The sequence below is a fragment of the Ailuropoda melanoleuca genome, chromosome 5 (assembly GCF_002007445.2).
Source record: "Ailuropoda melanoleuca isolate Jingjing chromosome 5, ASM200744v2, whole genome shotgun sequence".
Classification (NCBI taxonomy): Eukaryota; Metazoa; Chordata; class Mammalia; order Carnivora; family Ursidae; genus Ailuropoda; species Ailuropoda melanoleuca.
The window spans coordinates 54996980-55010669 of NC_048222.1; the positions used below are offsets into that span (position 1 = coordinate 54996980).

At 41.2% G+C, this 13690-nt stretch overlaps 1 protein-coding gene across 1 annotated transcript in view; it reads left to right on the forward strand.

Moving 5' to 3' along the window:
• The window catches only part of LOC100464417 (aromatase), a 39254-nt gene that overhangs the window by 4114 nt on the left and 21450 nt on the right, over window positions 1-13690 (forward strand). Inside the window, exon 3 of the mRNA XM_002920421.4 lies at window positions 2748-2898. Coding sequence (XP_002920467.1) covers window positions 2748-2898 — 151 coding nt within the window. The remainder of the gene's footprint in view (window positions 1-2747; window positions 2899-13690) is intronic.

The following is a 13690-nucleotide window of genomic DNA, read 5'->3' on the forward strand; positions in this document are numbered from 1 at the left end:
GGTTTTAATTGTTTTAGCAATTGGGTCCTACAGTACTTCTTCTCTATTGCTTCTTTTGCTCGATGTTGTGTTTGTAAGCTTCATCCATGTGGTGACTCGCTGCTATAGCTCATACGGCATGCAGGAGCACGAACATTTCGTGGTTTAATTACTGACGCTACTGTTGGTGGACGTCTGGGTGTCTCCAGGTTGGGACTATTGTGAACAGTGCTGCTATGAGCCTTCCTGTGCACAGGTTTCTCTAGGGTGTACACCTAGCATGGAATGCAATGGCTTCTTGATTAGGCCAGTGGGTGAGAGGTCCCAGCTGTTGGCTTCCGGGAGGCTGTTTCTGCAAAAATGCAGTGTAGTATCCGTGGCTCCTCTTAGGGTGTGGAAGAGGCTCCCGTGACCACTGCAGTCCTAGATCAGCATTCCCAAATCTGAGAGGCAGAGAGCAGCTTAATGCAGATGCAACCAGAGTATTCCCAAATATCCTAGTTTCTCCCCTCCTAGGACATGCTTTTCTCAGCTGGAGGGTATAAGATATACATGAAAATGAAAGGATCACATTGTGTTATAATATTTCAATACTGTACTTTCTCCCCCCATGCTCTCCTTTCCTGCCCAGGACTCTGATGGGAACCTAGTTATGCTTATCACTCCATCTCCAGTCTCTGACTCATAGCTAGTGTCTAAACCTAGTAAGATCTCAGTAAGTGTTTGTTGGATGAATTAAGCTGACACATGATTGATCACTAGGGACCCCAGACTTGGATCCTCTTCCATTTAGAACACTCAGGTTTTCAACCTGAGCAAAGTTCATCACCATTTCCCTTTTTCAGTGGATAGAGATCTGCACTGACATATTTTAAACTTGAATGGTGGTTCCCCAATATTTAGACTTTCTACATGGCAGCAAACTGTTAGATAAAAAATGAAGAGTGAAGCCTTTCATTTGTATGTCTTCACTCCTCATAGGCCTAACATATTAAGTAAGGTAAACGTTTGTTGAATGAGTCTATTTCCAAATAGCTGGATGTCTGACCTCCCATGGACTAAATGTACATGAAACAACAATATTTTTCCATTTTATCAAAATGTAAATACAACCTGAAATACTCTAAATGAGGATGATATTTAAAACTTCATCCTTTATATTATACACACATATCTAATGACTTTAAAAAATTCACCAGGAAACATTTATTAGGCATCTACAACGTCTTAAGCTGTAAATACCCAACAAAGTAGTTTGTTATTACGTACATTTTAATTGATTAGAGATCTGTATAGCTGATGACCTTTTAAGGAAATACATATTGAAATTTGCTCGTTTTAATCTTTTAAAGAACTTAATGAAATTATTTAATATAAAGTCAGTCATCTACTTACAATACAATGTTAGCAGAACAATCAGAAGATTAAGAAGAATCCTTTGAAAATGTCTTGGTTCTATAGATATTACCAAAGACCTTCAAGTTAAAGATTTTATTTATTTGTCAGAGAGAGAGAGTGAGCACAAGCAGGGGAAGTGGCAGGCAGAGGGAGAAGAAGACTCCCCACCAAGTGAGGGGCCCGATGCTGAACTCGATCCCAGGATCTGGAATCATGACCTGAGCCGAAGGCAGACATTCAACGACTAAGCCACCAAGGTGTCCCAAAAGAACTTCATTTTAAAGGAAAAAACCTGACAGTCTTATTCCCATTAATCCAGCTATTACAAAGGACTAACCTTATTTGCCGAATTTGGGACTTAACATCCAATTTAAATGATTTAAGCAAAAGCTTAGATTATCTAGATTTATTTACACGGTGCTTGCCCCTGGAGTGAGAACACTGTTTCAAACAGTTGTGTATGTTGGCTTCCTATTTTACTACTGGAATGGAATTAAAGGAGAAAGGTTTGATGTAAAAAAGCTACTACGTCACAGGAAAACTCCTAAAACCATTCCAAGAAGTTTTTGTCTAACCTTTCCCCACCACCAGTAAAATCAAGCTACCAGGTTTGTCCTCTGGTCTAAGCAAGAGCAAATTCCTCCGTTTTTTTATCTAAGTAAGGATATGAGCGGTCACTGCTGTAGAGTAAAACCACATCACTGGATCCAAATTCTAGTCCAGACACTGATCGGACTCATTGCCTAATTCCTCAATGCTTAGCTGTATTTTTTTTTTTTTTTTTTTTTTTTTTNTTTTTTTTGCCTAATGAGATTTACCTTAGGATTCTTCTCTTAAACTGTGTCTTTTGAAGGAAAAAAAAATGATATTCTTTGTTTGGACATTATCTTTGTAGACCATGTCTCTCAGTTAAAAAGATTATACCAAAACTACAACCTGATTTAAATCTGCCCATTCCATCAGCTGGGGCACACAAACCAAAAGTTTTCAGACAAAACCAGGCAGCCAAACAGATCTGTCAGCTTGTCCCATGTCCTGGTTTCCATGCTTGTAACTAGATGGACTGAGTTGTTGTATTTAAAACTCACCGACACTGTTTAACATGGCAAGAAAATAGCAGACACAGACCCTGGTTTGTTCAGACTGAAATGATTGAGACCAAATGGAACTACTGTGGTATAGACACGGAACTACTGTTTTTTTCATGTTAAGCTTGTTCGGTTTTTTTTTCGTGATTCACAGGTATACATCCGGTATATCTATCTAAAAGACCTGTTAGATAGAAAAGAACACAAACAGCAATAAGATAAAGCAGTTGCTCTTTTTTGGTGTTTGCTAAAATGCTGACTGTGGTCTGATGACTCTCCTAGGTCCTGGCTATTGTATGGGGATTGGGCCCCTCATTTCCCACTGCAGGTTCCTGTGGATGGGCATTGGCAGTGCCTGCAACTACTACAACAAGATGTATGGAGAATTCATCAGAGTCTGGATATGTGGGGAGGAAACGCTCATTATTAGCAAGTGAGTCTGTTAATAATCGGAGACAGATTTTTTTTTTTTAAACCAAGGCTGTGTTTTTTTCTATCAAGTAACAAACAAACTCATTTTGAAATCTTGATGCTTTTGTTGCTAAGGCTGTGTTTTTACTACTCAAACGAAGGTGAGCAATTCCCAGGTAAAAATCTAACCCTGCAGACAAGTGGAGTAATTGGGTTTTGCCTAAACCCAGAGGTACACAGAAAAGGAAACTCTGGAAAGCTGGGAAACTATTTGAAATTTCTCTGAGCAGTGAATGGAAACTTAGAATCCAAAGGATTTGGGTTTGACAAAACATACTTTAGGGAGAGGCATTATCTTTCCTGCTTTCCTAAGATTTTGGTCTTATTTCTATAAGCAAACAGTTAAAACAAAACAAAACAAAATACCTGAGAGAAAGTAATCTGCACCAATTTGCTAATGTGCAGGCTCCTAGCCCCTCTAGAAGGGTAAACGGTAGAAAAAGATGCCATTCCTATGCTCCTATTCTATTTATGACTGTGGGCAGGTGTCTCAGCTGAGTGATCTTAAATAAACCAGGAGTATTGCCTGTTCGAAACAATGATTTGTTTGTTACATTTTCTGGATAAGGGACGCCAGGGTGGCTCAGTCATTGGGCGTCTGCCTTTGGCTCGGGGCGTGATCCCAGGGTCCTGGGATCGAGCCCCACATCAGGCTCCCTGCTCTGCTGGGAGCCTGCTTCTTCCTCTCCTACTCCTCCTGCTTGTGTTCCCTCCTTGCCTGCTGTCTCACTCTCTGTCAAATAAATAAATAAATAAATAAAATCTTTGTAAAAAAACCAAAACGGTAGAAAAAGATGCCATTCCTATGCTCCTATTCTATTTATGACTGTGGGCAGGTGTCTCAGCTGAGTGATCTTTAATAAACCAGGAGTATTGCCTGTTCAAAACAATGATTTGTTACATTTTCTGGATAAGTTTAGCAGATTGAATTCATCCAGGATTAATCAAACAGGCATCGACTATAGAGAACTAGCTTTGTGAAATACTAGTTTTCTTATTTATTGATCATAGAAAATGGAGAATTTCAAAGAGAGCACATTTCACTAGACTTTCAGCTGTCTTTACTGGATATTTAACAATGTTATATGCCAACACTGTGTCATTAATGAGTTTTTATATTACCTGACAGGGCTCTACCCACAAACAAAGACCAACGAGGATTTTACTGATGCGTTAGAATTTTTTGTCCAGATACATGGACTATTACCCAGAGGCAAATGAAGCATTTCTAGAAACTACACTGATTTCTTTCAAGCCAAGATTACACACATCATTTCATAAAATATCATGGTAATCTCAAAGCCCAATTCTTTGAACCAAATAACTGATAGAAGGGAGTGGGGGACCAATAATTACCCTTGGATTTTACTTCTCTTGGGCTACTCTGGTCAGCCAGATTTAGGTGAACTTGATAAGTACTCATTTTATTTTATTTTTTAAAGATTTTATTTATTTATTTGACACAGAGAGAGAGAGACAGCCAGTGAGAGAGGGAACACAAGGGGGGAGTGGGAGAGGAAGAAGCAGGCTCCCAGCAGAGGAGCCTGATGTGGGGCTCGATCCCAGGACTCCGGGATCACGCGCTGAGCCGAAGGCAGACGCTTAACGACTGAGCCACCCAGGTGGCCCGATAAGTACTCATTTTAAAAATCAATACTTTACTCACTCTGGCAATGGTCTACAGTCTCAAAATGTCCTGGGACTGATGACACAAGGGCTTGGGGGCTTGGGACATTCGCCCCTGTTCTTTTAACCACCCGCATAGCAGCATGGCGAGTTGCCTTCCAGCCCTCCCCAGCAGACAGGGGAAGTGACCCGCAGGATGGTTATCCAAAAGGATCTCCACCTACAGTTCAGGATCTAAAGCGGAGGTTCTCACCCTGGCTGCACATTAAAGTCACCCATGGAGCTTTTAAAAACCCCAATGCCCCAGCCACACCCCAGCTTTCAGAATCTCTGGGGGTGGGACCCAGGCATCAGGTGTGTGCAGAGCTCCCCAAATAATGCCAATATGCTGCAGAGCCTGAGACAGGAGAGCAGGTAAGCAGCTTCTGGCACCAGGGGGCTTTGCCTTGGGGTGAGGGGAGCAGCTAAGCAGGGTTGGAGTGCTTTTGTCTATCATTTTACCCTTCAGTCTCGCTCAAGTGATAGTAGTATAAGACAAGAACCCGAGTGAAGAATGGGACAAAGGACCCGAGGACCAGAACAGATACTACATACATGGATCCCCGAATCCAATCCTGGAAGCCCAAAGCCGTTTGTGAAGTAGGATCCTTGTGACAGTGCAGGGTGGCATCTGACCACTGTGCTGTCTGCATTAAGAAAGTGACCTCAGCGACCCGGACCAATTCAGGTGCTGATTCATGCTCAAGAGGAGCACACAACCCATCCTGCCCTTCCCCCAGCTCTCCCAGTTCTCTCCTTGTCCTGTCCTCACAGGCTTTTCACTGGTTGGAGTCTTTGTGTTCTCCTTAATTGCCTCCGAGCCTGCTCAATTTTGTTGTTAAGGGCTGAGCTCCCTGAGGGAATAGGACATGTTTGTCCCCATCTCTTTCCCTTGCCTGCTCTTCAGGTCCCTTCCAGAACTACCCGTGCCTCTTGAAAATACCCCATTGGACCTCAGAAAGCTTTTTATGTTTAGTTGAATAGTTTGCCAGGTTTTTTTCTTTTGAAAAGTTTGAGATCTGTAGTCATTACAACTGAGTAGAGATTATGGTCCAACTTTTCCTACCAGCATAGTCCCAAAGTTGGGGCAGCGGGAAAGGCGTTTGCAGAATTTCATGGGGAGATTCAGGCCCGAGTGCTGCCAGGATGTTGTCTGAGCAGCTCGGAGTTCTGGGGGAAAGTTCATCTTGTCCTTGGTAGATAAAGTATGCACAGTTCCCCATCAGGTGAGCTCTGAATTAAAGAGGGTCTACAGATGCTATGCATGACACTGTATGTTGTGTGTCTCTATTAGTTTTTGTAATGAATACCAAAAAAAAAAAAAAGAAAGAAAAGAATATGGGTAGCGTCCATAAAGGGGAGTTAGCAATTAACATGCTAATTAGGGTTATATTTGCAAACTTGTTAGTAATTAACATACTAATTAGGATTATATTTGTATATTTGTCTTAATCATGTGTACATTTATAGGGAATGCACTCATGTATTCTTTCAACATACATTTATTGAGAATTTACTATATACTAAGCACTGGATGATTCTATCATATAATCATTATTGGCTCTCCCTTCATTCATTAAAAAAACATTTATTGAGGACTTAACTATGTACCCTGGGTATCGTGAGCAAATCAGCCAAATATCCCTACCCTCATGGAGAAATATATTATTGTATTGTTAATATACCAACAATAGAGGAGTAAAACATATAGTACATGAGTAGGGTGACCAACTGTCTTGGTATTCCTGGGACTAGGGGGTTTCCCAGGATGTGGTACTTTTAATGCTAAAACTGGGACAGTCCCACCATGATGGTTGGTCACACTACCATCAGGTGGATATGAGCTATATAGGAAACTAAAGTGGGGAGGGCCAGTTGCAAGGATGGAAGTGCAACTATAAATAGGCAGTTGAGGCAGGCCTAGTTGAGAAGATAGTATTTGAATAAAGACCTAAAGGAAGTGAGGGAATGAGTCATGCAGAGATGTAGAGGAAAAGCATTCCAGACGAAAGGAAGAGCAAGTACAAAGGCACTGATGTGGGAGCCTGTCTGAAATGTTCAAGGAACACTAAAGATACCAGTGTGGCTACAGGAAGAATAGTGGAGATGACATTAGAGAGGTATTAGGATACCCAATCATGTTGGACTATGTCGGCCATTGTAACAACTCTGAATTTTACCCTGCATGAGATGAGAAGCCTTTGAAGAGTTTGAGGAGAAGAGTGACATATCTGACTCCTTCCTGTTTCAGCACATTCCCGGCTTCTCTACCCACACTCTACCCCATTCTACCTACGTTCTTTGAGAATAGGTGCTAAAGGGACAAGGGTGAGTGCACAGAGAGCAGTCAGGCAAGAGATGATGGCTTGTCCACGTGAGAGCAGTAGAGGTTGTAAGATGAGAGGTGAAATTCTAGGTATATATTGAACACAAAGCCAGTAAGGTGCTAAGAGATTTGATGTTGGGTGTAAGAATCAAGGTGATAGCATAGTTTTTGCCTTGCATACCTAGAAAAATGAAGGTATCATTACCTCAGATAAGTGGAGCAAGTTTGGGATGCGGAGAAATCAGGATTCCATTTGGGATATTTTGACTTGACATGCCTAGTAGACAGCTGAGTGGGATGTTGTGAAGGAAGGTCTGAGTCTTTAGACAACCGCACCACCACCACCACCATAGTCAGAAACTAGAAAAGGAGGCTGATAAGGACAGCCAAATAAGGGAGAACAAGAAGAGTGTGGCAGTCTGAAAGCCAGGTGATGAGTACATATCAGGGAGGATGGAATTGTCAACCATGCCAGACAGTGCCTGGTGAACGAGAGATTTGACTGTTGCATTTAGCAACAGGGAGGTCATGGGTGATCTCGAAAAGAGCAGTTTCAATAGAGTGGTGAAGGCAAAAGTCTGACTATAGTATAGAATAAGGGGAGAAAATTGTAGGCAGCAGGTGTAGAGAACTGTTCCAAAGGAGTTTGTCGTAAAGGCAGCAGAGAAATGGAACAAAGAAATAGAAAGGGATGTATGGTCCAAGGAGTCTTGGTTAAGTTAGGAGAAATTACAACATGTGTGTTGAGATGGCAGTGGAGAATTACAGAGCAAAATTGTTGATGGAAGAGAAAGTGGTGTGCCAGGTGAGAGGTAAAGGGGGTCCAGGTGACAAGTGGAATTGGTCTTGCACAGGGACTTGGAAGTTCATCCACAGTAAGTTTGGGTAGCTTGAATATATGAGCACGGATCCCAATAGTTGGAGCCTGCAGAGATTCTAGCTGCTTCTTTATCCTCAGTAAAATAGGGAATAAAGTCTTTAGCTGAGACTGAGGAAGTAGAATATTTAAAGAGAGAGAATGCTGGATATAATAGTCACCTAGAACAGTGAGAGTGAATGGACTTGGGGAAATGTAGAATTATCAGCTGCACTAAGGGCCCACTTGAATTTAACTGGGACCTGTGTGTGTGTGTGTGTGTGTGTGTGTGTGTGTGTACGAACATGTGCATGTGTGGTTTTTTTCCCCAGCCGCATTCAGCTGCCAGGGGCAAGCAGAGAGTAAGCTAAGAGTTGAATTTAGCCAGAGGTGAGGTTTTACCAGGCAACTGTGACAAAGCAAGGAGAGGGTCAAGGGAGTTGAGAATGCATGAAAGAGAATGATTTTAACGACTGACAATAAAATGTTTTTTTTCTAACTTTCTATTAAGAAAATGTTCAAAGGAACAGGAAAGTTGAAAGAGCAGTCCTCCCATTCCCTGCACCACATGACACTGACCTTTTGAAGAGACCAGGTCAGTTGTCTTATAGGATGTTCCACATTTCCGAATTTCTCTCATTACATTATGGTGTCACTTAACATATTCCTCTATTCTCTGTATTTCTTACAAACTGAAAATTACGTCTGAAGGCTCAGTTTTCATTCGGTTAAACTCACTTGTCATGATACTTCCTTGGTAGTACTAGGCATTTCATATTGCATCACATCAAGAAACAAAGAAAGGTTGTTCCACTATTAGGGATGTTAAATGTGATCATTGGGTTACAGGCAGATCTCTCTGTTATAAAGATTGTTTTTCTCTTGCAGTGACTCCGGTATTTAAGCTGGGTAAGTGAGGTAAGTGAGGATATCAGAGGGGCAAAGGACAGGGGAAAGGCAATGGGATCAATGGACCATAAGGCTCAGGCACAAAACAGGTCTATACAGGCAAGTGATTTTAAATGTTTGGTACCAATTATTCCATTAGTTTATCCTCCATATTTCTAGTACTCATCACTCTTGAACCTGGCCACAGATATGAGTCATTTTTTTTTGAAGATTGTATTTTTAAAAATTTTTTTATTCTTCTGAAGATTTTATTTTTAAGTAACCTCTACACACAACATGGGTCTTGAACTCACAACCCCAAGGTCAAGAGTCCCATGCTCCACCAACTGAGCCAGCCAGGTGCCCCAGTGTGAGTCCTTTAAATTCAGAACTGAAGGTGGCTTCCTCCTCACTACCTAAGAGCTTACTCTGGCTACTTTCCATTTTGAATAGACAATAGGTTTGCCATCTTTGGCAATGCCTTTTGACTTCAGTCATGTTTAAAGAAGAATAATGAAGGGGAATGGGGGATACTGGCTTCCAGTTATGGAATGAATAAGTCACAAGGATGAAAGGTACAGTATAAGGAATACAGTCAGTGTTATTATAATAGCACTGTATGGTGACAGATAGCCCTATACTTGTGGTGAGCACAGCATAATGTATAAACTGGTTGAACGACCATATTGTACACCTGAAACTAATGTAACACTGTGTCAACTATACTCAAGAAAGAAAGAAAGAGAGAGAGAAAGAAAGAGAAAGAAGAAAGAAAGAAAGAAAGAAAGAAAGAAAGAAAGAAAGAAAGAAAGAAAGAAAAGAATAAAGGGAAAGGAAAGGGAAAAAAAAGAAAAGAAAAAAGAATAACGACCCCAGTTACCATACAATTTACACTACCCACTATTCCTTCTGAGCTTGGGGACTCCCTTGGTCTCTCTTGAGTGGTAAGAAATCTTTACTGTCCCAGTTAGTATAACATTTCCCTTAACTGGTATTATAGGCTGGCCCACAAGGCTGGAGTTAAGTTCTCTACTGTGTTCCTGAATGCCCTGAGAGCTCGGGGCTGGAATCCCTGTTCTTTACCAACTTTCTAATTTTCACTTTCTCGATTTACTCTGGTTAGATAAAGCCAACCTACTTTTGATCAAAGACTTGGTTTTAAATTGCTCACCTGCCGCTGGTCACTCTTCTCCTGCAGGGTGTATCACTTCCGTCTTTGTCCCTTGCCAAGTCCAAGCCTCCGACTCAAAAATCGCTGAGATGTTGGCGCCCCCTAAAGAACACATTTATGTTTGAAGTTCGCTCTTTATTAACTAATACACATTTAGTTGGGTTTAAGTCTGGGGTCTTTTGTTCTCTTTTTAAAATTGATTAGTAATTCCTCAAAGTTAATGGGCAGGCTAATGTGGTTAATGCAGTATATAAAATCTCTAGGAGAACAGAAAAAAATAGTGTTTTGCTTTGCCTCTGAGCACTTAAAATTTTTAGATATGAATCTGTGAATAAAGAATGTACAAATTACTTTCTGCTGTCATTATAGACTAAGGCAGGGGAAGGTAAGAGAAGCTAAAGTGCTGAAGTCTATTAATAAGCTTTTCGGTCCTCTTACAGCATAATTTTTCTATACAGGACAAAATTTTAGCTATTTGTCAGTCAAATTAATTCCCTGGAATACAAACAAAAGCATCTGGATTTTTGTTTTTATTTTTGTTGCTAGGGAGAGAAAAGCTTGTCCAAAACTCAGGGATCATTTGATGAATATTATCTGGAATTGAGTCAAGAGAATAGCTGAATTAATGGAGAGTATTTTGATTTGAAAATAAGATTTTTTTTCTGAAAGAAATTAGTACATAATTTATTCATATAATAATTCTGTTTTCATTTCTTGACACTGCCATTATTTTAGTGTCTTTCTTTTAAAATTTAAATACGACTATGGAACCATCATAAATGTGAGGGTTTGGCTAATGTTTAGCCTGCAGCCTAATCTCAGCCAGAGCACAGCTCCTTTGGCCCGATGTCTTCTTTGGGAATGTGTTTTCACAGGCATTAACTGAACAACCTCGCTAAGGCAAAGTCATCCATTTAGGAACCAAGTATCAACTTTAAGAGGTGCGTATACTATAATGGCCACTCCCCATCTCTAACGGTTACATGTTCAGAAACGCCACATGGTGGGAGGATTTGCAGCTGAGAAACAAAATTTCAGTGGAGAAGTGGAGAGGAAGAACCAAAGTTGCAATGAACACGTGAAAACTTGTATAAATATTGAGTTCACCAAAATAAAAAAAATTACAGCATCTAAAATATAACATGGATGGTATTTTATGTATTTTGAATTTGCACATTTAAAGCACCATGCTGTTACTTTCTCTTTTTTTCCCCCTCTATCCCTCCCACACCAGAAAAATGCCTAGATTCTCACTGTTTTGCAGTATCAGAGAGATGTTTATAAATATATTTTGCTTTCTTGCAATAATGTGCCTAATTTCTTCCTAATCCTCTGCTCAAATGTTTAGTCCCTTTCTAATTTTATGATCTCTGCCTCTGAATTCTACTCTGGTCTCAGAGACATGGAGTAATTTATAATCCTCAGGTGAAACAAAAGCTTTGGGGGCTCTATTTTAACTTACCTGGCAGACCTGAGTAGTTTAGTTCTAAAGCCCCAAGGTCAAGGGTTATGTCACTTGAAGTTTGCCTACAATTCCCACCAGAGCGTATACAGGTAGACAACAATTATACACGGCTGGGCTCTGGCACTATTAACATGGCTAAAAGTCAAATTCCTGACAGTTTACCCTGCCTCCCCTTTCTTTAAACCTCCCCTGGCTGCATGCCGAAAACTTCTCCTCCTCCTCTGCTAACCACTCTGCCCCTCTTTTTAATTCCCAAACCCTGCTCCCTTTTTCTCCCTATCTCCAAGAAAAATGGCAATCCATTTGAATATACTTGAGTGGAAATTTTTCGAAGTTGCTAAAAATATATATGGAGAGAAGTAAATCTGCTGATGCTTACAGTTTACCAAGGGGAATTTGCATTTGGCCATGTTGTCCACATGTAAACTGGGACATCAGCCTTGTGATCTGAAGAGCCTGTTATCATGCACATCAGAGGAGTCTGGGTAATGTATGTACTTGGAACATGCTTTGTTAACATAGGGAGGCCAAGGACAATACATGAGACTTTGTGAGCACAGACTCTGTGGTCCTCTGTGTATTTTGTGTTCCTAGCATCTACTCAGCAGCACAGGGATGTTGGAGGGTCCCAAGCCTCCAAGGGTCCCCAGCCTTCTGTATAGAAGGTCTGGGCCTTGGAAGGAAGTAGCTGATGTGTGACCTCCCTTTCCTCACTCATTCAACCACGACCATGCACCCCTGTGGGTGAGGATTTTGGGGTCTGGCTGGCTGCTGCCCCTTCTGCACTGTTTTGTCTGCCTCTTATCCTCACTCTACTAACTTTCTTCCATATCCTTTAGATACTCTTATTTGATTTTTCCAAGTTGTGTTTATGTCTGGTCTACACCTACAATATGATATTGGCATTTATGAAAATAATAGACATATAAGCACTACATGTCCTGTTTATTATCTTCTCCATCTTTCAATAAACACTGTCCTGTCTGTCTTCATGTAGTGTTCATCTCTCTCAGCTTACGAAGGGTTAGCCACATAGCTTATAAGCACATGCCATCTTGGAGTTCCGGTTTTCTGACCCATGAGGTCCATGGCCTCAGTCGTCACTCAGCCCTCGTCCAGCTAACCTGCTTCCGTCTGGGCCCTGCATGAACGTATTTTCCAGCCAAAGCCCATGCCACAAGAAATGCAGTCACCTGTGGCATTTCTTAATTTTTCTCTTGGCAAGTGAAAAATGAATTCATTCCATCTACCCCATAATTCTCAACTTCATAAATTCCCTGCAGACTTCTTTTGCTGAGCACTGAGGCAGGAGTCCTCTCTCTCCCAGCTCTTTACAGCATTCAACTCAGCTCTCCTCCCCCACCCTCCCCGTGCTGCTTGCACCCACCCTCCAATAAAGCCACCTACCATTTATCCTGAAGAGAATAATTATCACTTTGTCCTTTATCCTTTTGATTATTATTTAAATTACCCATTTATCCTTCTAATGCCATAGGCTAACTTTTTTTTTTTAATGATTTTCTATTATATTATGTTAGTCACCATACAGTACATCCCCGGCTTCCAATGTAAAGCTCGATGATTCATTAGTTGCATATAACACCCAGGTGCACCATGCAATAAGTGCCCTCCTTACTACCCATCACCGGTCTACCCCATTCCTCCACCCCCCTCTCCCCTCTGAGGCCCCCAGTTTGTTTCTCATAGTCCATAGTCTCTCATGTTTCATTCCCCCTTCTGATTACCCCCCCTTTCTTTATCCCTTTCTTCCCCTACCGATCATAGTTCTTATGTTCCATAGATGAGAGAAATCATATGATAGTTGTCTTTCTCTGCTTGACTTATTTCACTTAGCATTATCTCCTCCAGTGCCGTCCATGTTGCAGCAAATGTTGAGAATTCGTTCTTCCTGAGAGCTGAGTAATATTCCATTGTATATATGGACCACAACTTCTTAATCCAGTCATCTGTTGAAGGGCATCTCGGCTCCTTCCACGATTTAGCTATTGTGGACATTGCTGCTATGAACATTGGGGTGCATATGGCCCTTCTCTTTACTACGTCTGTATCTTTGGGGTAAACACCCAGTAGTGCAATGGCTGGTTCATAGGGTAGCTCAATTTTTAACTTTTTAAGGGACCTCCACACTGTTTTCCAGAGTGGCTGTACCAACTTGCATTCCCTTTTAAGCAGTCTTAACATCTTCTCAACAAAGCAAGTCAGTCTCCCCCTACAGAAGAATTCTGTACCGCTGTCCTAAGAAGGTAATACTCCCCTCACATGTACAGGCTCCTAAAACTTCTTCGGCTAGAATTTTATAACATTTTGTAACTCTCAGTGCCTCATCAAGTCCAAATCACTCCCATGGAATGTGGGGGGCAGG